General features: G+C 39.7%; 2 protein-coding genes across 2 annotated transcripts in view; one reads left to right on the plus strand and one right to left on the minus strand.

The window, feature by feature from the left end:
* dock1 (dedicator of cytokinesis 1) overlaps positions 1–22526 on the minus strand; it is a 205264-nt gene that overhangs the window by 78087 nt on the left and 104651 nt on the right. The window lies entirely within an intron of this gene.
* insyn2a (inhibitory synaptic factor 2A) overlaps positions 2564–22526 on the plus strand; it is a 37302-nt gene continuing 17339 nt past the window's right edge. The window contains exons 1-2 of the mRNA XM_008437113.2: positions 2564–3122; positions 17364–18591. Coding sequence (XP_008435335.1) covers positions 17369–18591 — 1223 coding nt within the window. The 5' untranslated portion in view covers positions 2564–3122; positions 17364–17368. The remainder of the gene's footprint in view (positions 3123–17363; positions 18592–22526) is intronic.

Genomic DNA, 22526 nt, shown 5'->3' on the forward strand with positions numbered 1-22526 from the left:
TATAAAATGGTATTAACCAATATCGGAATTGGAAGGTCTGGCTTTTTAAAGACCTGTGATTGATCAGAAGACTGCAAACGGCAGACTTGACAGATAAAAACATTTTTTGAGGAAAATTTCACTTTTAAGTCTATTATATCAAAAAATATGTAAGAATGTTTGTTGTTTTTGTTATTTTATCTCCAGGATAAAATATTTAAAAGAAGTTAAGTGTTTTCGATTTTCACCGAACTAAGCATAACCTGGAACCCATTGTTACCCCTCAGTGGACCCCAGATTGACCTTGAAAACGGTTTCCTCCCAGAGTCTACTTTTCTTCAAAACTAGTTTGTATGATTATTTTGATAAACAAGAAAGCAGCAATTATAAAGAAAAGCAATAAAAACAATCTGATTTTAATAGACTGAATAAAGGAGCTGACAAAAGATTTGATTAAAAATGGGGTTAGAGAACAAGCCAACCACAAACGGCTATAAAAAGCACATTGAAGATCCAACATTTAGAGACAGTTTTTTTTTTTATTTCTGACCCTGTAACTAATAATACACACAATGACTTCACAGGTCCTGAGAGGTGAAAGATCTTCTAATACTTTGCTGAAGGAAAGCTGTGAAGCTGTCCGCTGCTCTGTTAAGTAATGCTATGAAGTCGTTCACACATACAGACGCATACACACTCGGTAGCAGCTGCTGTCTGTAGAGCCGCAGCTCATTATCATGAGACCTGAGGCTTCCAGCAGAGCTCGGGTTTTCCCCGACACCGAAGGACAGCGCCGTCTCCAAAAGAGTCAGCTGGTTTCTCACACAGACACTCTGATGTGATTAGGATTTTATGGAGGGAGAATAATTTAACCTTCTCCCTCTTTTTGTTTTAGGGTTCATATCGATTTTTCATTTCAAAATGAAAACTTTTAACCACTTTGATTTTCAAAGTTTTGAAATTTTTTTTTTTCATCTACTTTGTAAAGTTAAGTGATCTGGCTTTAAGTATGAGTGCAGGCCTTCTGTTGTTCAGGGCCCTTCCTCTGCACTGGCTCAAGAGGAGTATTGGTGTGGGTGCCCCTCCCATGGGTCCCCAGGGGAGGGCTGAAGACGGAGGCACCTAGCTGGTTTGGTGGTCTTCATTTGAGGGTTTGGCTCATGTTTCTGGCTGATGACCTAAGGTTCACAGTGATGTTCTGGACCTCCACAAACCAGACAGGAAGTTAGAGAATGGCTGGACAGATGGACGGATGAGTGAACAAACAGTCAGATCAATGGATGGATGGACAGTCAGATGGACACAGGTAAATGGATGGACGGACCTACGGACAGACGGTCCGTCCATCCGTCCACAGTTGGACACAAAGATGAACAGATGAATAAAAGAACAAAAGAATCAATACCAGAATGGAAAAACTGATGAAAAGGTGGTTGGATGGATGGACAAATGAGGAAACAAGCAAACAAATGTGTTGGTGGATGGACAAACAAATTGATGCATGCATGAAAGAATGAATGGATGAATAGACAAACGAGCAAAGGGCTAGCTAGATGGATGGATGAATGAATGAATGGTATAACAAACAGCAGCAAAATGGCTGCTGATAAAAACTTTCAATTGACACTAATTATGCACTTTTCTGCTGCTCTTCACATGAAGTGTTTGTTGTACATGGTTAAAATCTCAAAATGGAGTTGCATGAACACAAAAGGTCAGAATTAATTTAGTTCCATTTAGTTCAGATGGCTAGATGGATGGATGAAGAGATGGATGCATGGATAAATAGACGAAAGGATGTATGTAAAAACAGATGGTCCGATGAATCAAAGAATGATGAATGAATGATTGGAAGGAGCGATAGATCAATTAATCCAATGTTTTGAACCAGTGAATAGGGAATAAAATCTGAAAATACAAAAATTTTCCACACTCTAATTTCCTTTTCCATACTTTTCCACATCTTGAAGTTTTTTTTTTAAATTCAAATGCCAGCCCTTTCCTGTCGAGGAATCCATTTGTTCATCCATTCCATCTATGGCACACTACAAATCTAAGTAGGTTTGGAAAGACAAGCAGATTTCCTTGTGAACAAACAGGCGCTAACTACTGCCTCGCCTATGACAGATGGATAAATAGCTGAGAAGAGATCAGGCAAACAAGCTTCAGAGAGCGAGGGACAAGCAGATGGAATCGTCTTCCCACACGAAAGGAGGAGAGCTCCAAGGACTTGGAAAAAGTGAGTTGACAGAAGGTGAACGGTCTTGTAATGAAACTCCGAAGAATGATCCCACCTGACAGGCACGGCTCGATGGAGATGCCGGGCAACACAATGGAATTAAAGACACAGGTGTGCATGCAGACCGGCACATCAGGAACACATCTGCTGCTGTCTTTGATGCAAAGATGCCAGAAAGGTACGACGTAAGAAATACATTTTTGTAAAAGTACAGCAAAAATAAAACTACGAAGAACTTATCGTGATCACCAAGAACTTTATGAAGCTGCCAGATGAAGCCAAACCTTGGAGCTCTAGATCGCAACCTTCCCTCCTCCCTCCAACTCTGCTTCCCATACTCCCTCCCCTTATCACTTAATCTCTCCCCGTCTCTCTCTTTCTCTCTCACTCCCTCCCTCTCTCTTTCTCTCTCTCTGTGTGTTTCTCACCCACCTTCATGCACACTCAGACACACGCAAACAGAAAAAGAGGAGAAAGCCAGACAGCGGAACTGCGACGGCATGATGGGGATATTCTGCCTGCGTGGGCTCCGCCACTGAGGTGTCCGGAGTTCAGCTACAGCGCGCGCGTGCGCGCTTCTGCGTGTGAGTGCGTGTGTGTGAGCGAGTGTGAGCGTGCATGCATTCAGACGTGAGTGAGTGAAAGCAATCGGCACGGTGCGAAGGGGCAGAGGAGTGTTGACTCAGTCCGGACGCCACAGGATCAGAGGACGCGGATGTGCGACAAGTACTCCCAACAGCTGCTGCCGCTGCTGCTCCGCATGCCTCCGCGTCCTCTCAACTTCTGCCATGGAAAAGCCTCCTCTTCCAGCTCGCCTCTAATCCGCTGAGGGAAACGGGCATGCAGGGGCACAAGCAGGGATCTAGGCTATCGCATCTTTTACGTCAGCATCGCTCAGTCTGAGGTGAGTTGCGCCTCTTTGCTCTCGTCCTCTCTTGTGTTTCATTACTCAGTCTGCATCTGCGAGAGAGGAAAGTCTGCTCAAACAACCTCCGGATGGAGGGGAAATCCAGGAAATCTAGAAGTCTTGAATATGGTAGCAAGGAATATCTTTACAGATGATTTCCCCTTAAAGTCATCTGATGAAAAATTAAATATGTTTAGCAGAAGAGAATATCAGACTTGTAGATGTGGTAAACGTTGAAGAGGATTTGCTGTAGGATGTACTTCAGAGAAACTGAGTTAAAATATTTGAGGTGAGTTTTTCTTTTTTTTTTTTTTTGCATCTGACATTTTTGATGCACATTCAAATTGACTCAATCAGATAAACAGATAAAAGAGGTTTAACATGATGCTGCATTTCCTCTCGATGTTGCAGCTGCATGAGACGGAAAGCTATCTAAATAAAAAAAAAAAAAACAGAAAGACAAAGCATTTCCTTCAAAAATTCAAACCAGTTTTGTACACAGAACGAAGAGGTAGTGAGAGCTGACTCTAAAAGATAATCAAGGCATCTTCTTATAGATCGGAAGTAGGTGGGGTTTGCAGATGTGTGGCGAGGAATGATGAAGAGAAAACCTTCATGTTTCCAATGTCCTTCAGCTTCCACACAGCAAAGCCAGCACCAGTCACAGTCATCCTCACAACTCTCCTCCGATCCATCGCTCTGTCTCTCTTTCAACCATGGCTCTTGTCATTGCTCTGACACCATCTCTCCCTTACGGCTTTGGTTCACTTTCAACAAACCCCCCCAAAAAAAAGAAAGATGGAAGGAAAAAAAAAAGATAAACGACAACATTTTATGTCTGAGAAACTGAGCAGGAAGAAATATTGACCTTTCAATCTGTTGGAAACTGGAATGTTTCTGCGTCACAAGCTTAAAAAAGGAACTTATTGGGTAATTGTTACAAGCCCCACCCAAATCATTCAAATGGAACCAATCTGACAACATGAAGTAGGTTGATACATCTCAACAAGCAACAATGTATACCTCAGTCTAAAGACATTCAGAACAGTGTTCAGTGGTGAATCTTCCCAGGAGTGATCAACTCCCAAAATTACCCCAAGATTGCATCACTGACTCACCAAGGAGGTCACAAAAAAAAAGCAGAACACATGAAGCACTACAGACCACATTTACATCAGTCAGTGTTCACGAATCAGCAAAAAGAATTAGACTGGGCAAAATGTTGCCAAAAAGAATCTTAGTGATTCCCTAAATTTGGGAAGAAATGTTTTTTGGACCAGTGAGACAAAAGAGGGGCAAAAAATTAACAAAATTACAGATTTTTTTTTTTTTTTTACACAGACAGTAAAACATGGTTGTGAAAGTGTGATGATCTGGGCCAGCTGTGGCATAGTCAAAGTCTGAACTTAAGATGGGGTGTTTGATTATTGGAAAATCTTCAAATAATCCTGCAGAAGTTGCAGGCTAAATTTCCTCCCCGGTTATGTAAAAGGCTCGTTGGTAGTTATCAAACCAATTTGATAACTGTTAGGCAAACAATAACCAATTGTTAGGCAGTGGTGAAATCAATAAGCTGGCTTAAATAGATTTATTTTCCCTTCAACAGGGACAAGAAATCTATTTCTTTCATCCATCCAAATAAAAGGCATTTAAAACTTGTAGATGGATTTGGTTAGTGATATGAAGCATTTAAGTTTGCCTAAAAAAAGTCAACTTCTTCCTCAAGTGAGTGTTTTTACATTCAGCCTGCAAAGACCGCGTCCTAATGAAGGTCGAAGTGCAACTCCACCTCCCATGGCCTCCGCCTCACCGGGACTGATGCTCATTCATCCAGAAAACAAATTACTGCCCTATGAAAGAATGACTGCTTCTGGAACAAGCCAGATGTTGCCTTTCATGTGCTAATAGGATTATTAATTACCAGTCTGATTTTTTATTTTATTTTATTTTTACTGAGGGAGCGCCATGAAGCTCAGGTGAAACGTGCATAAGGGTGTCTGAGGAGGAAGTCTGTTTTTTTTTTTCATGTGACTGACGCTGTACGTCTTCACGCCTGAGCTCTCCCGGGTGTTTGGTGTCGGTGTGAGCTAGTGCATGTGTGAGTGTGTAAAGCATGTGTTTCACTCTGCTTCGTGGTAGCGGCCCAGTCAGCAGATGCTACAAATGGCCCAGAGGTCGATACGAAGAATTGGTGGAATTTATATCGTCTTTAAATGAGCCAAGACAAAACGGACCAAAACAGACAGACGAAAACGCCAACTGAATGGCTTTCTGAATTAGATATAGACATATTTATTAACTTGATCAAGTTAAATATAATTTGTCAATTTTAGTTGATGTATTTTCACCGACTTAACCTTCTCTTTCTTACAGTATAAAGTAAACTTCATAGTGCACATTTATATCAAGCAAGTCTCAGCAGAAAGAGGTTTTAGAGCAAGAAAAGAAAAAGTAGATGGAAAAAGAAATCTGTCAATAGACACATTTAAAACAACAGTATTCTCAGCCCTTGTGGCAATATCTAAATATTTTAGAGTATTTAAGGTTTCAAACTGGGTTTGTTGAATTTAAGAGTCAGCAAAACATTATTGAAAGCATGATCGATTTTGAAATAAATATATTTCAGAGACAGATTGCCAACATCATTTCTAAGTATTTATTTGGCATTTTAAAAAAAATCTAGTCGTTTTTCAGCACAAATATCTAAACAGATGAAGGCAAACAGTGCTGTGGGTCTGGTTGCCATGTGATGTGGGGAATAACCTCTGGGCTAAAAGAGGAGATGTTTTGTTTTGTTATTTTTTGCAGTGGCATAACTGATTTTATGAAATTACTGGAACGACAAAAAGCATCTGGTCCATCACTACAAATTGGAGAGGCTGCAACAATCATAAGAAAAGAAAAATGACAAGAATAAAAAAAAGGAAGAGAGGTTATGGGAACCTGGGAGTCAACAACAATAAATAATAATAAACACATAAACCAACAAGACTAAATGAACTTTGCCTGCTGCATGCTTGGTGATGAAAGAAGCAAAAGCGAGTCAGAGTTTCCTAGCTGCTGCATGTTTTCCAGAGCAAGGTTGAGGACTTAATAAATAGCTCTGAGGTTATTTTTACACACAAATTATTGATTCTCAGACGGTGAAGAACAAAACCGCAGGGTCAACATCTTTGGAGGTGACAGGTTAATTGTTAAGCAGAGCCAAATATTTTTGATCTATAAGGCCAGCCAGAATAGTTATGGGATTGATTACAGTTACCTCTGCAGGTATTAAAATGCAATTATATTAAAACCAATGTCACCCTTTAAAGGATTGCTTTTTAGTAGCACTCGGCAATAACATTCCCCTCATCAATGACTAATAATTACATTTACAAAGCAAAATAAGATGCAGTTCTAGTGCAACAGTTAAAGAGCCACAAATTAGATAAATAAGCTGCTTTTGGCTAAAAAGTGATTCTGGATCAATGCATAAATATTCCCTTGAACTTGTCCACAACTGCTTATTGAGAAAAACATATAAAATGTTTCTTAGTAAGTATCTAATTATGGTGTTATTAACTGTTTATAAGTCTTTTAAAAATGACATTATGAATGTAAAAACTATTTAAAATTAAAGTCTGGTGCAAAAAAATATTTTACACAGTTGTGTGTTCTCAAAGTAGTAACGTATCAAAGCTAAAAAAAAAAAAAGAAGAGAGAAAGAAAGAGATCCTTTAGGCCTCATTCCAGGCGCCCTGAAAGTAGAGCTGCTGCTCCTCCACATCAAAAGGATTTAGATGAGGTGGTTTGGGAATCTGATCAGAACTCTCCCAGCGCAGACCCAGAACTTACTGGAGGGACATTTTTTTTTCCCTTTCTAGCCAGGGAATGCCTTGGGAAACCCAAGAATGGAGAGGAGAGAGTTACTGAGAAGAGGGATCTCTGGGGGTTTCCTTGTGACTCTGTTATCCCTTAGACCTCATCTTGAGTAAAATGGAAAATCACTTATGAATAATCACATTTTCTTACAATGGACTATTAGATTCACATGAAATTAGTTTAGCTCATCGGCTGTCAAATCTGGTCAAAAACGGCCCAAAAAAGTGGCTCCCAATTCACTTTTATCTGAAAAGCTCTTATAGTAAAATATGACAACTGCAAATGTGCTCAGTGGGTTTGGTATGCGAAGATACCACCTTAGGGAGAAAAAAAAAAAACAAGATTTTTACCACAAAAAAAGAGCTACATGAAACAGCCAAACATTTGGCACAGCCACATAAAGCACAACGCAATYTGCATCTGAATGCCCCGAATGTAAAACTTTGGCTCCGTTTTATGATTTTAGATTTGATTTTCTGTGCACCATCTGCGCAAAGAGATTAACTGTTTATTTGGCTGAATTTGTTAAGAAACAAACTTGTATAATTATCTTTTTCAGCATGATTCTTTACTTACACAATAAAAATAACTAAGAATGATTTAGGGTGACTCAAAATACTATTTCTTTACCTGACAAGAGGATTTTTGGTATCTTTGTGACTTGTGATCTTTCACTAATGTTCAGCTCAGATCTCAATCCATTCTGTCACTTTCTTTTTTTCAGATCAGTCCCTTTCCATTTTACTCCCACCCAACTCTGCACCACCCAAACATAGTGACAACTTATTTCTTCCTGCACCTGTTTGTTCTACTCTTCAAACCCCCATCCCCCTTCCTCTTTCTGCTGTTTTTCTTGTCAATGTCTTGTTTTTTTTAATTATTTTGCAAGAGATGCCTATACGAAAGCGGCAGGGGAGTTCTTTAGCTGCCTATGAGCTTTGAAGCCAGTGTGAAACTTAAAGCAACGAACGAGACAGACAAAAAGAGAGAAGGCAACAGAGAGGAATATGAGGGGGGGAAAAAAGCATGAAAAGACACAAAGGATAGGTTGTTGTATTGAAAGATGAAGAGCTGAAAAAGGTAGAGTCATCTGATGCATTCTGATTAGAGCAGGCGCCCACTGCAGAACACATCCTCTCCTCAGGTCTGCACTCCGTTTACGGCAGACGCCATGTTCGCTGATGTATGGACAGGCTTCCTGAGAATTAATCAAACTCTTAAGAATCCACCTGGGCACCAGCACGACACATATGTTGACTAGCAACCAGGAATAGGGGACGTACCAAGAAAAACAAGCACTATTCAGCAGGGACCAGGTGAGTAAAAAAATAATAAGGCTACAGTGTCTGCAGGCTACAGTCCAAGGATGAGACAAGCCCATAAATACAGACTACCATGTTATCTTTTTATGACTGTAATTTCTAGTGCCTTACACAGTAGGGGAGGGGAACATTTTCTGAAGATGTGCACAACACCCATAACAAGAATAGGAGGCTCAATGAGAGTCTCATGAACAGTATACAGTCTTTACAATACCGTAAAAATGGACAGGCTTGGCAATAACTAAGAAAATTGTGCAAACAAGTCACAAAACTACAATGAATCCCAGATGCAGACATTACCATAAATTATATTCCTATTACTTTGTTTTTAAGTGCTGGCATGTTGCACTTAAAAACCATTTTCTTTAAGTTAGTAAAAAAAAAAAGCTTCTGTTACATGGTATTGGTCGTCGGTGTCATATGCATGCATATGACACCGATGAACGGATGAATGTTCAGACTTGTAAACTGAAGAAACTAAACGGCAGCAAGAATCAGCAGTTTATCCACATCTCAAAGATGGGACACTTGTTTTATAACAGCAATGTGCAGAACCAGCATAGGGGAATTGGTTAGGTTGAGAGAGGAGTGAACAAAGTCAAACATGTTAAATATGAGAATCCAAAATTCAACAACTTAAACCTCAGAAGCTTAAATTCCTCCTATGCAGCTTTGACATATCTCCAGCTGTTTTTTTTTGTTTGTTTTTTTCCCCAACAATTCATACCATAGGACACGTGAGCACCAACTCATTAGGGGTACGCCTGAACGACGACCCAAACATTGAGCTGAGCAGAGGGTAGGGCTTATGTGCCCTAACACCACCATTAGTTGCTTGAATGGCACAGTTAGTGTGATTGCTCTGACTATAACTTATTAGCCTGTAACTTTCTACCAATGTTCAAATCTGAAGAATCCTTGGGTGAGAGGGAAAACATTAAGAAACGACAAAAAGAAAATCCAGCTGTCTAAATAGTTAGGTATGTACACAGCTTACAAAGTGTCCAGGTTGCAAATACTGCATGGGATGAAGGGAAATTTACAGTATACAACTGTGTAGAGTTGAAAAGGCAGAATTTGGCTGACGCCATCTTCTTGTTTCATTTTTCTTCCCCAAACACCAATTATTGTTCTATCCTCCATATCCAGTTTTAGTGATCGTAGATGTTAAATAAGTCCACTTCCACCTCAGCCACTCTAAGCATTCAATATGGTCATGAGTATCAAAAAGACAGTGGTTGAATATCTCAAAATGCCATTAACTCAAAAGGCAGATATGCCATTTTTTATGGGAATGTAAGTATCAGCTGTGCTTTTAATCCTCTCAATTAAGCTAACTGCATGTTGTCGACACACTCCTGAGCAGGTAATGCATGTATTTCCAGCTGACACACTTTTACCTCCACAATAAATGGAAGAGTGAAATGGAGGATTGCAGTTTTCAATTTGTATGGCCAGAGAACCTTTAAAGCTTTAAGATCCGATTTATTTTAGCTCAGCATTGAGCTTTAAATATTTAGACAGGTCCTGTAAATTATGATAATTCCACATTAAATCATCTTATCATTTTTATAAAATCTCCACAAAACAAATATTTTACAGCAACATACAACTTTGAAAAAAAACCAACAAAAACAAACAAATACCAGGCCTTTGCTCAAGCCGTATCTCCCGTTGATTAAAATTACAGTTATTCTGAGTCGAAACAGATTACAGGGCCTTTTTGTCTATTAATGGAAAACTAAAAATAGTATTCAAGTTGTTTGCACAGTATTAACCATCATTTTGGACCTTTTTGCCTTCTTTGGCCAAAGTGGCTCCAAAATATTTTTTTTTCCAGCTACTTCCTGCTAATTTTGTTGCTCTTCAACATAACATTTAAAGCTGTTCTCTTTTCATTTCAATAAAATATATATATATATATATATATATATTTAAAACCTTTTTTCAAGGCACAAATCACTAATTTGATCATTTCAATCAAAATCTCAGTCGTTTTAACATGTCCAGTTCCTACTTTAAGACTATGAGAATATTATTACTTCCTTTGAACAGAGCAGTAAAACAGAATGCTTGGTCAGACATTGCTGGATCCTCTAAAATCCTACAACAGTACAATTTTCTGGCATTCGCTGACAAAAGATTTGCTGCACTGTGTTAATGTTATCCCTCAAAACTGACTTGCACAGGCATTTAGTTCTACAGCGCCAAATCCATTTTACCATAGTACATTACAACCACAGACAAGGAATAAAGTGAGAATCCAAACAATAAATCAACAGTGCAACTACAAGAGAACCCAGCAACAATTTTTTTGTTTCACTGCATAATCGGAGCGCTTTTAAAAGACGAATCAAAGATGTTTCAAAACTCGACTAAGCCCCATGTAATTATGAGCAGAAGCCGACAAAAGAGAATAAAAGATGAAAACAACACAAGAAACGATAGCGATGGATTACTGAGGAGTTGGGAACCCCCATGACTGAGATGATGCTGTCAGTCGTTTCTTTATGGAGCATCTGAGCTGTTACAATATGAAACTGCGGAGGGGATTGTTTTCATGTAGCAAAGAGTCAGATTAAAGCTATTTGCTTTCTTTATCTGCATGACTTCACATAATTATGGACTTTAAAACTATAACACTCATTAAGTATGAGATTAACATACTTCTCATTGAGAGATCAGGTCTACTTACATATTATGTACTGTGACAACAAGCTTCTCTCATAATGCAGTAAATCTGGCGGCAGAAATGGGTTACTGCTTATGCCGAATTTCTTTTACCTTAAGAGACATAACTGGCATCTGGAATAGACATTAGGAAGCATACTTTACAAAGTCAAGGATAAAAGTACACAGATACTTTCTTAACTCATCGTTTCAATAAACAGCAGCAACCCAGTTTATGTCTTTATACTTTGTGTCTTGGAGGTTGCGAGCACTTGAAACAGAAGTCAAATTCCTTGTTTGTGGACACAAGCATGGCCAATAAAGCAGATTGTGATTATTATTATTTTTGTTTTGTTTTTTACTTAAAATTAGCAATACCCAACTTCCAAAAATGGAAAATAGTATTTCCAGGCACAGTTTGGCAAAGGTTTTAGAAGGTTCTGAAAGCTTGACGTTAGCTAACCCCTAGCCATTTCGTTTTTAATTTTATAGTAGCATTTAGCAATTGCATTGCAGCTAGAACTAACAGGTTCAGATTATAAGAAAGTGCTTTTAAGTAAAATTAATGTAATCAGATAACATGAGTAAATAGCTAAGGGTTGTTCCACTAAACTACTATTGCAATATTTTCAGAGTTTTCTTTACAGCGTTTAGCTGTTAATGAGAAAGAAAAATGAGGATAATGGAAAAAAGCCTGCCAGAAACACAACGTTAAAAAGCTTAAGCAAAAAGATTGCTGTTGCATTGCTGCCTCTAATTGACATGTATATCCATGGTTCTTGCGTTTAATAAATTCGGCTTTGTGATGCATGTTATATTAATGGATTTTCCCTTTGGTGGAGCCGAAGTGATAAAACAAAACTAGTCAGCCTAGAAGTTACGGTAGATGCTTTATCCCCACGGGTTGAATGAGGACACTAAAATTTGCACATTTAATAGATTCCCCACAGGCAAATCAGCAGAGTGACGTTCACGGCTCTGCTGACTCATGTGGAGTTTAAAAAATGCAAGTAATGAGAAGTCATTTTTAATTCAAGGTGTGATGCCTTAAATGAGCATGAGTGATGGGGAAAAAGGGCAACTTTGCTTTTTATAAAGACATTTATTTATTTATATATATTTTTTTTAGAAATAATGACCTAGATTGAATTTGCAGTACTCCAAAGATGTAACTTGAGGACAAATGCAATAATCTCCCAGCAAATGCCCAAACAGTTGCCCCTAGTGCCTGACTGACAGGGAAGAGAGCTGTGCCTCTAGAACAAGGTCAGATGTGAGCATGTTGATGTGTTTAGCCATAGGCATGTGACTCGACGAGATCTGTTTTTGCGAGGTCTGGGTAGAAAATAGTGGGTCAGTCCACTTGACAAACGTGCCCTTAGATGTAAAAAGGAGCAGACGTGCATAAAAAAAACAAAAAAACAAAAAAAAACGGTCAACTATCTGAGCTTATGTGCTGAATTGTGTTGTTTATGGAAGAGGCCATGGGGTGGTGTTCCAGCCAGAGGTGAGAAACGAGCGCTGCAGCGGTCGTCCGGGGTCTGATCCCAATGGGTAATAAATCAGATATGTGGAGCCCGGAACACTTCATTTAGCCTATGGTGCCGATGTGTCAGAAAGGATTACGCTCTAGTGCAAATATGATACGACGACATCCAACTGCATATGCACTGTTATGCTTGAAAAAAGAAGAAGAAGGAAAAAAAAAGATCTGCTATGTTTGTTTTGAAAAGCTAAATCTACAATCTGCCACATTTGAAATAATTAAAATTCAGAAGGTCCTCTAAGGTTAAATAAATGCAGGGTTTCGTTTCACAAGGCAGAATTCTTCGGAGAGTCCATTCGGAGAGAGCATGTCAGATGCATTTATCTCCCATTGAAAATGTCACCATCTGTACAAACATGCAGAGGACACTGGCAGCGAGAGATCAGGAGAGCACACAGTCTTGCAGATGAACAGATATAGCGCTGACATATTCAAAGAGACAGAAGAACACAGAAAGATCTTCAAAAGAAAGGCTTTGTATGCCGGACAGTCAGGGTAATAATTGGAAAATGAATGGGTTTGAGACATCCAGCCTGAATTCTCCTACTTTACATTCTGGTGACTCTCTACTTTCTCAGCTCAATCAACCTAATGGCAAAGAGGTCAGGAGTCATTCAGTTAATTTTATTCATACTTTACAATGGACCACTTGATAATAATTTTTTCTCAACAGAACACAGGTTTCTCAGAAAAAGAAAAAAAAAACACAGCAACTATAATCCTCTTTTTCCTTTCCTTTCCTTTTTTTCCTCCTTTCAAAAAAACTGCTTGGTATGGAAAGTAATATACAACACACTGGAACGACTTAATGCCGAATATAAAAAATGTTATTTATTTCAGCCATTCAGCTGAAAAGGTAAAAAAATATGTAGCTTAGTTGTTGAGTAATGAAAATATAAAATCCCTAAGTATTTCACAAGATCAATAAAAACAGCATCATTAATGCTACGACCTGCAGAATCATAGGATAGACAGTTAGCCTCATAGTCATCCAGCAGATAATCACTGACACACTCCACGGGCCACTGAGGTCACTTTTTAGGAAGTTGGGTATGTCCAAACAAACTACTGGAAAATTTAGTGAAGGAAAAAAACTGGTAGAAATAACACAAGCAATAGGGATAACTGCAAGAAGAATTTTAAAAAAACATATACAAAGTACAAACTGGGGTTTTAGTTAGAGCTCTAAGAGCCACTAGGCATATCCAGGACATGAGCCACAGCTGCCACATTTTATGAGTTAAGGCACTCCTGAAACAGTGACACCACTAGAAGCATATTACCTGAGCTAAGGAGACAAAGGACAACGCTGACATGTTCAAAGAGACAAAAGAACAAGGAAAAAACCTTTGTTCAAAAGAAAGGCTTTGTATGCTGGACAGGGGGGGTAATAATTGGAAAAGGACTGGCCAGGGTGGAGACATCCAGCCTGAATTCTCCTACTTTACATTCTGGTAGCAATATTTTCTGAGCTGTATGTATGATTGAATTAAAATGACTTTTTTGAAGATGACATGTTGTGTATTGGTGTAACATAAATAAAGTGAACTAGCTGGGTGGTCCAAAGTCCTCTTCAAATGGGGCTTTACATGGAATTTAAGATCAAAGAGTGCAGAGACACAGAATCCAAGATAACTGACATCCAGTATGATGTTTCCACTGTTGGTGATTGTTTGGACAGCCATGTAATTTGCTGGTGTTTGTCCATTTTATGTCATCAAGACCAAAGTCACTGTCATGCTTTCCACTGCTGACAGACTTTATGGAGATGTTGATTTCAGTTTCCAGCAGGAACTGGCATCTGACCCACACTGCGAAATGTACCAACACCTGGTTTATTGAGCGTGGTCTCCCTGTGCTCGGCTGACCAGCTAAGTGCCCTGACTTAAACCCCATTAGAATTTATCGACTATTATAAAGACGAGGATGAAAGACGCCATGGCTAACAATGCAGGAAAACTGTAGGCTGCTATTAAAGCAACCTGGGTTACCTTTAAAACCTCAGCAGATGACCTCCATGCCATGCCGCATTGACGCAGTAATTCATCGAAAAGGAGGCCCATCCAAGTACAGAGTGCATATAGTGTGCAGATTGTGAACATAAGTCTCCCCCCCCCAAAAAATTGAGAGAAATACATCACTCAGTGTGCAATTAATCAATAAAGTCTCATTTCAATACAAACACCTTTGTGTGAAGTTAATTACTTTTCTCTGAGTAGGTCTGGCATTTGCAATCTTTAATAGAGTGAGTACAGTATCGTTTCACAGGAGAGTCTCTCCAATTGGTTTAGTGCTTTGCAGCATCCTGCAGACATCCTGAAAACCGCTTCCTCACAGAACGCCGTGGTCATTTCAGTAATCATCTGCCTGTCGAGAATCAAACAAACATCTGCTTGCACAGCAGAAGGCTGCCATCTCCAGCTTGTATAAAAGGTGCTTTTGTGTTATGCTCTCGCTTCCCAGTGACACTACTGGCCAACTGGCTCCACAAACAAGGGCCGCTGATATTTCATGGAGGCGGGACATGCTACGGATGACGTCACCCGGTGACAGTCTCCCTGAAAGTCGGGCGTTACCCACATGCATACCGCCCAAGAAAATGAAAGCGAAAGAGATGCCTTGCTTAGAGGAGAATAGAAAGAATTATTCTTGCCAAAATATCAAGTTTCCGTATTTAGAGATGTTTTTGCAGGTAAAAATATTATGGCAGATAAATGACATTCAAATACAGCCAACTCTCTCTTCTCTAAAGGAGCTAAAAATGTCACAATTTAACACAAGGGAAACAAAGAGTTAGTAGAGAACAAGTGAGAAAAAAGGAGACACGGTTTAAACTGAACATCATTTACCATTGTCAGAGAGCGGTCATCATAAAGTATAATTATATTCTATCTTTTTCGACGTCTATAAGTGTGTGGCGTGTTTGCTTTTTGTAAATCAGCCTCAAAAGCACGCTGCAGAGTCACAATGCCAGCACCATACCTGTGGTATAATAATTCATCATCTCTGCTAGCTGTTCCTCATGCTTCTGTTGTACCAAAAACTGACATTGTCTTTATTTCTCTTAAATGAGAAAGTAGATTAAGAAATAAGTCGTTTTTGTATCTGTTAAAGAAGCGCAGTGCTCAATGGTATGTCCTTTTGCTTATCACCAGGTATTAAAAAAGTACTATTTTGGACACTACTGAAGAAATTCAGCTGGGAAACCTCAAACATTGTTAGATCAGCAACAGATTCATTCTGTAATTGGCCATCCCATATTTAGTGGGAGTCAGTTTTTGTCTTGCAATGTATTTTGGTGGATGTCAAGGGAATCTTGTTAGGGTCTAAACGTAAAGAAATTATGCAGACTTTGCAAAACATGCTTATGATGCATCCCTCTTTTGTATAATATGCTTAGTATCTTGGGTGAAGTGCATAAAATTCACTGTCAGGTTAAGTTGTTTGATGATAGGTTTCTTAATTTAATAAACTTCTTAATAAAAGTCCAACCATCTTGGGCTGAATGTTAATGCTCTATGCACTGTTTGTGAGAGTCACCAAGTGGTCAAATATTGATGTCAATTAACTGAGAAAATAGGACGGATGACCCTGCTGTTGGACCCACTTTAAATATTTCACACAGCTAGGTGAGAAGATTTTCATCAGAGCAAACAAAAGGTCTGCAAATTGTTGTCATCATGTTGGTGCAGAAATAAAAGATTAACACACATTCAGATTTTTTCAGCAGTTGTGCATGTATAAAGTAAGTTGTAACAATGCTACGGTTTCAAGCAACATGTCAAGAAACCAAGATTCCAAGAAAGACACTCCATTCAATGGTGGACAAAAACATTTTTAAGCTACAAAAATATCACCACTAACAAAATAAAAAGCGCATTTAGCTGTAGCGCTGTTCAATTTCGGTTTCTGCTAATTTTGCATCATATTTTCTTTCGCAATCTGCTTCAAAACCAAATAAAATCCAAGTTTTCCATCTTTCCTTTTTGCCATTTTTGGGAGGGTGTAGCTCGATGTGCTAGCAAATCTCAACAGCGGATGGGGGTCATGGGTCCTAATTGACATACCGATGCAGCTGGAGAACATTCTGGGATTTGTAATATTTACTGTGCACTAGCAGGGCAGCATAAACTACATTATGACAGCAGCACACTTATCGTAACTACACCACCTCTGGGAATGGGATGGGAGTTAAGTGCCTTCATTTAGAGGGCACAGAAATGTTTTAAAACCTGATTTTACATTCTGATTTAAAAAGGGCATGATCATGCAGTGGTCTCACTATAGTGTGTATGTGGTTCATTTAAAGTGTATTAAAATAACTCGTTTGCTTTTTACTGAAAAAAAGCAAACTAGCAAATATCACTATTGAACTTAGTGGTGGACAGAGATAAAGACAACAGGTAATACATTTATTTAATTGCCAACAATAAAAAACGGAAAGTGAGGCTAAAACAGAGCTGCTAGTTTTATAGAGAAGATTAAGAGCATTCTGGATAGGTGCATGCAATACACTTAAGTCATGTTGGCATCATAATCCTGCAAAGTTTTAGCATAAAAAGACTAAATACAGTATAAAAAAATCCCCCCACCCCTCCAACAAAGGGTTGCTTTAAGACACAGGACACTCAATTCTGAAAACCTTTTCTCAAGCCTGACTATAGATCTGCAAAAAAAAACAACCTAAATAGCAGCATAAACAACTGCAGAACCCTGCATGTTTGTGTTTATTTGTTATAAGTAATACTCAGGAAAAGTTGTTTGTCTCTGCGATTCTTGACAGATTTTTATTTTATTTATTTTTTTTTATAAAGCATCTCTCTTCATGTCTCTTAGGAAACATGGTGAGCAAGGAGGGTAGCAAATGCATGCTCACCAACTCAGAGTCCGACTCAGAGGCACCGCCTTTGCCCTCCACTTCCCTGGCATTGGAGTATTCCCTGGAAGCCAGTCGACAGGTGAGGAAGAGAAACAAAGCCCTGCAAGTGCGCTTCAAGGACATCTGCGAGGCACAGAACGAGCAAAGGGAGGCGGAGCTGCAGGCGGCGGGGAAAGGTGGCAAGCCAATGTCGTACAAAGTGGCGTACCGCAAGTACATGACTGTCCCTGCCCGCAGGTCCATCCCAAACGTCACCAGGAGCACTGGCGTCCAGACGTCCCCGGACCTAAAGAAACGTTACCAGACCTTTCCCTTTGAGCGCAAAAAAGGCCACACATTTAAACACGTGGCAGCAGTGGAAACGTATAAAGGTCACAATAACGGCTTTGTCATGGAGGCGAAGCAATCCAAAGCGGCTGAGCAGGGTTTAGACGAGGAGGAGGCGGGAGCGAGCAGTGGGAGAGGAGTCCTGAGGACCAGGGCTCTGCTCCATACTAATGAGTGCATTGCCACAGTGGAGCAGCACAGTGCACCTGATGGCCTGTGCTCCGACGCTCTGCTGCTCAGTTGCACTGCAGACACAGACTGCCTTGCGGGTACGTCGAGAGGAAGCGGAGCTGGAACACAAGGAGAGTACCAGCTTTGCAGCGTCCCGTCCAAAGCCGGAACTGGATTACAACACAGGGAGTCTGACGTAGACCGCCTGGCCAAGAGGCAGCTGCTCAATTTGGAGGAAGGCTCGTCCCGAACTCTCCCGGACAGAACCTCCAAGGTTACGGGCCCCATCGCCTGGAACTCTCTCACACAGGTGGAGTGCCTGGACAGTCCGTCTGTGCAGAGCAAGAGGAAGAAAGGCCTGCAGCTGAACGGACTGTCTAGCGAGACTCTACCGCGAGCCAGCAGGGGCTGTACAACGCAGGTGCAGTGCAGTACAGGGCAGCTTTCAGCCCGGCCTATGCGGGGCATGGATGAGCCTCCGTCAGGTTGTACGGGCAGTCAGGCTGATGGGGCTCCCTCCGACCAACCACAAGAAGCCTGCAAGCAAATAGTGCCTGTAAACCAGGACGGGGATGTAAAAGCACAGCTTCAAGCCATGGAAAACCTCATCAGTTCCAGTCAGGAGACCATCAAAGTCCTGCTGGGCGTCATCCAGGAACTGGAAAAGGGAGAGGCCCACAGAGAAGGGTAGGAAACCTTGCTTGCATCTTAACACCAGAAATTCAAACATCCATTTGTTTTCTGCTATGTCACAGAAAGATATCAGCTTTTTAGAAATTTACATTCATAAAGAGAATTGCATAGAGCTCAATAAAAGCCATTGTTATACAAATAACACGAGGCCCAGACATTAATATAGCTCTGAAAATGAGTCTGCAGCCAGCCGTGACTTAAGTTATTCTGGAAAGAGTTCAACTTTAGCAACTAAATAAACTGAAACAAAACTACTTGCTTTATCTGAAAGAACAGGCATGTATGAAAGTCAGTTTGTGCCTCAAACCTAAGAAAACATGAGCTAAACCCAGTGTAATTAATTGTTCAATGGGAACTGTATTAAAGGGCTGGAGGTCAGAGGGTAACATCAGCATTTGTGATCAAAGCTAATCCTATTTTTGCTCATTGGAGCTGCTACTAAACCACACTGCAACATTTTTTTTCAGCTTTTACAGACATGCCTTGCAGTGCTTTGACATTGTAATGACATTTTCAATGATAATTTCCCTCCAGATATTCTGCAGCTGCTGCTGAGAATACTTGCAGATGCCTTGAAAAATATTATACGTTATGTTAAAACCACAAACCTCGACGTATTTTAATTGAATTCAATGCCCATTCATCTCAAGGCAATACATTTGTTTATTAGGATGTTACATCTAAACAAACATCCAAAATGTCTAAATTGAAATGTCTGTATAATCTTCTTGTACAAATCTTCAAGCTCGGTCAGACTAGACAAATAGTGCCAGAGTTCAGCCACTGTCATATCTTGCCACAGGTTTTCAATAACATTTAGGTCTGGACTTTAAGTGGGTCTAATTCACTTTTGATCTAATTCAATCCATTGTTTCTCTGGCCTAAACCTCTTACAGGCTGATGACGCATGAAGCTACCACCACCAAATGTAACAGTGGGGATGGTGTGTTTAGGATACTGCATCATTTTAGTGCTCAGCCACACAAAGATAAGCACATAGGCCAAAAAGTTCAAAAAGCAAATTATTCCACATTCTTGGTCAGTTTAGATGGACGATCATGACTTGTCTTGTCGGTCATACCGTGCTCTTTCCATTTTCAGATGATTGGTTAAACCGTGATCTGCGAGATGATTAAGAACCCAATATAATTAAATACTCAGGCGAATATGTGTCCTTTATTTTTATTGTGTCTAAAGTGAACTGTTGAGGCCTTCATAAAATAACTAGATTCATTCAAAGATTAAATGAGACTTTAGGCTGAACTGTGGAGTAGTTGGTAGCATCGTTTACAGCAGCAAGGAGGTCCTGGGTTCGAATCCCAGACTGGGTCTTTCTGAATGGAGTTTGCATGTTCTCCCTGTGAAAGTCGTGTTCTCTCTGGGTACACCACCTTCCTCCAGGAGTCCAAAAAAAAAAAAAAGGATTGTTGGGTTAACTGGTCTCTCTAAATTGTCCTCAGGTATTTATGTGATGTATGGTCACACATTTCATTTTTGGAATAAGTAAGAATGCTAACGTTCAGGTTTAGAAGGAGGAAAAAATACACATTATTTGGAAACATCACTTTTCTTTTATTCCATTTCTTCGGAAAAACACCCCACTTGACAGCAAATTACGTCTAACTTTATCCCTCACTCGCAAATGTTTATCTAGAACGTGCGAGTACTCAGCAAAAGGTCCAGACTGTGAAAAAGCCATTACTGTCCAATGGATGTGGAGTTTATACAGAAGGGCAGCAGATAGCATCGGGTCTGCCGAAATAGACAGTCCATCCAAAGTGACCCGGCAAACAAAAAGGACGATTTGTTGAGCCAAATGCAGCAGCTCAAATTCTCAGATTCTTATCTGCTTTCAACAGCACTGGGTCAAAGTTTGGAGGAAAATATGCCAAAAACATGACACATTTCTATTTCTCATAACTCAGAAATGTCTCTAAGGTTCTGATGACTGGTTTTAGTCAGAACATGACTGATGAGATAAGGGTTAAATTATAAAACATGGCATGAGGGAGGCAAAGATGGGAGTTGACACCATCTTAAAAAGTCAATTATCCTCCTCCAATCTCACATAAGGTAACTCTAATCCTCTTATCACCCAACTCATAAAAAAGTGCTATGAGTAAAAAGTAAACAGACATGAGGTGCAGAACGGCAATCCATCTTCAGTGCTGCACGGCACATCTGCCTTATCAGATGTGCCTCTAGTGACAGGTGGGGAAGAAAAGGTTTTATTAACTTAAATTTGTTGTTGCTGTTTATTAACACCATATGTTCAGAGGAAGGCAGAAAAAAACATTATGTTTCTGATGATTAATCACTAAAACCTGTCTTCTGTTGGAGTCGGTGAGCAGCATAATCCACCTTGTAATCCATTCAGGGCCAAAATAACCCATTTCCACCTATGCAGGAACAGTTTTCTTCTTGTGCATGTTTCCATTATTGTAATGTGGAGATTAAGTGGGTTGTGAAAAAATAAAGATCTGCACTATTAACATTGCTCCATCCTTCATTTTCCTATTTTACCTAATATTGTATCTAATACAAAAGGTGGAGCCGCCTATATGCTCAAGGTGAATGGGTGCAGTTATGTTTATTAAACAGCTTCCTAACTCAGAGATGACCTGATCTAATGCAACATGTCGGCTCAGAGGCATTTTCAAATTATCTGTATCTTGAGTCCTTGACTAAATTCAGCTCTTGATACCTGGCGTTTGTGAAATAACTGCAATATTAAGCTAAGATATATAACAATAACTTAAACGCTTATATGTATTAGAGGCTCATTACTGTATGGATCTAATGAATGTGATCCCCCCCAACATAGCTCAATACACGCTCAAAGACAAAATAGAAACGTGTTCCGTCTCCCAGAGGTGCATGATATCATTCTGTTATAGGAGTTCTTGCAGCTTGCTGTTGAAGCACATTCTGGACACAATGTTTTTCCTGTGTGGTATTCTAGAAATATGAGTGGGAGAGATCAATGTAGACCTAGGAGTTCTGCACTTGAGTCCTTGTACAGCATGGTGTAGCCTGGACAGAAAGAAATTTGTTGTTGTTCCTGCCACCTTGAGTAAAACTACAAAGTTCTCTGCTCTTGCTGAAGTATATGACTTCAGGGAAAACTAACAGAAGGCCCTAAGTAAAAAAATGTACTTTTAAAAAAATAGGGAGGAGAAAAAAAGGAAGCTCTATCTCAAAAATAAGTTGAATTTGAAGAAGTTTTTATGTTATTTTTAGTTTTATTTTTTTTAGGATAGAGTTCTGAGCTATTCCACGTTTCAAATATTTTGAGGCATGTCAGCATGTCTCTTTTTGGGTGAGTGTAACTAGTGTGGAGAACCAAAACAAGACTTCTTCCAAGTTTCCTCCAACTTAGTTTCAATAACTTTCTAGAATTGCCACCCTCATGGTAGCAGTATGTTGGACTAGCTCTGTACTTTTTGCTGACATTTGTTCAAAACATTTTGGTTGAGGCATTGCTTTGTTGGAGAATTGTTCCCTTTGGTTTTGGATGACATGTGACTGAAGGATTTTTGTGCATACTTCCAGGCAGTTGTTATGATGTATAACTGTGGCAATAAGGTTTTGTTTTTACAACTGGGAACAGCTGATTAGCGCCTAAATATCTTAACTATGACCCCGAATCCCAGATGAGTTGAAAAGGAGGCTTCCTGGATGCATAGAAGGACCAAAGAGCAGAGAGAGGAGAAGGAAGTGTCATCCAGAAACATGAAACCGTGGAATACCATCTCTGCTGCCAGGAGATTGAGCTGTTAGCATGTCATGCAGCAACAATCTCCAGTCAGAGTCATTTTTAAATTTGTTGTAAGATTGACTGCTACTCAAAATTGTTCTTTCATTTAATTTCTCTTTGGGATGAAAACAAAAAGTGTTTTTGAACTTAAATGGAATAATTCTTAAAAAAA

Source organism: Poecilia reticulata, linkage group LG19 (assembly GCF_000633615.1).
Source record: "Poecilia reticulata strain Guanapo linkage group LG19, Guppy_female_1.0+MT, whole genome shotgun sequence".
Lineage (NCBI taxonomy): Eukaryota > Metazoa > Chordata > Actinopteri > Cyprinodontiformes > Poeciliidae > Poecilia > Poecilia reticulata.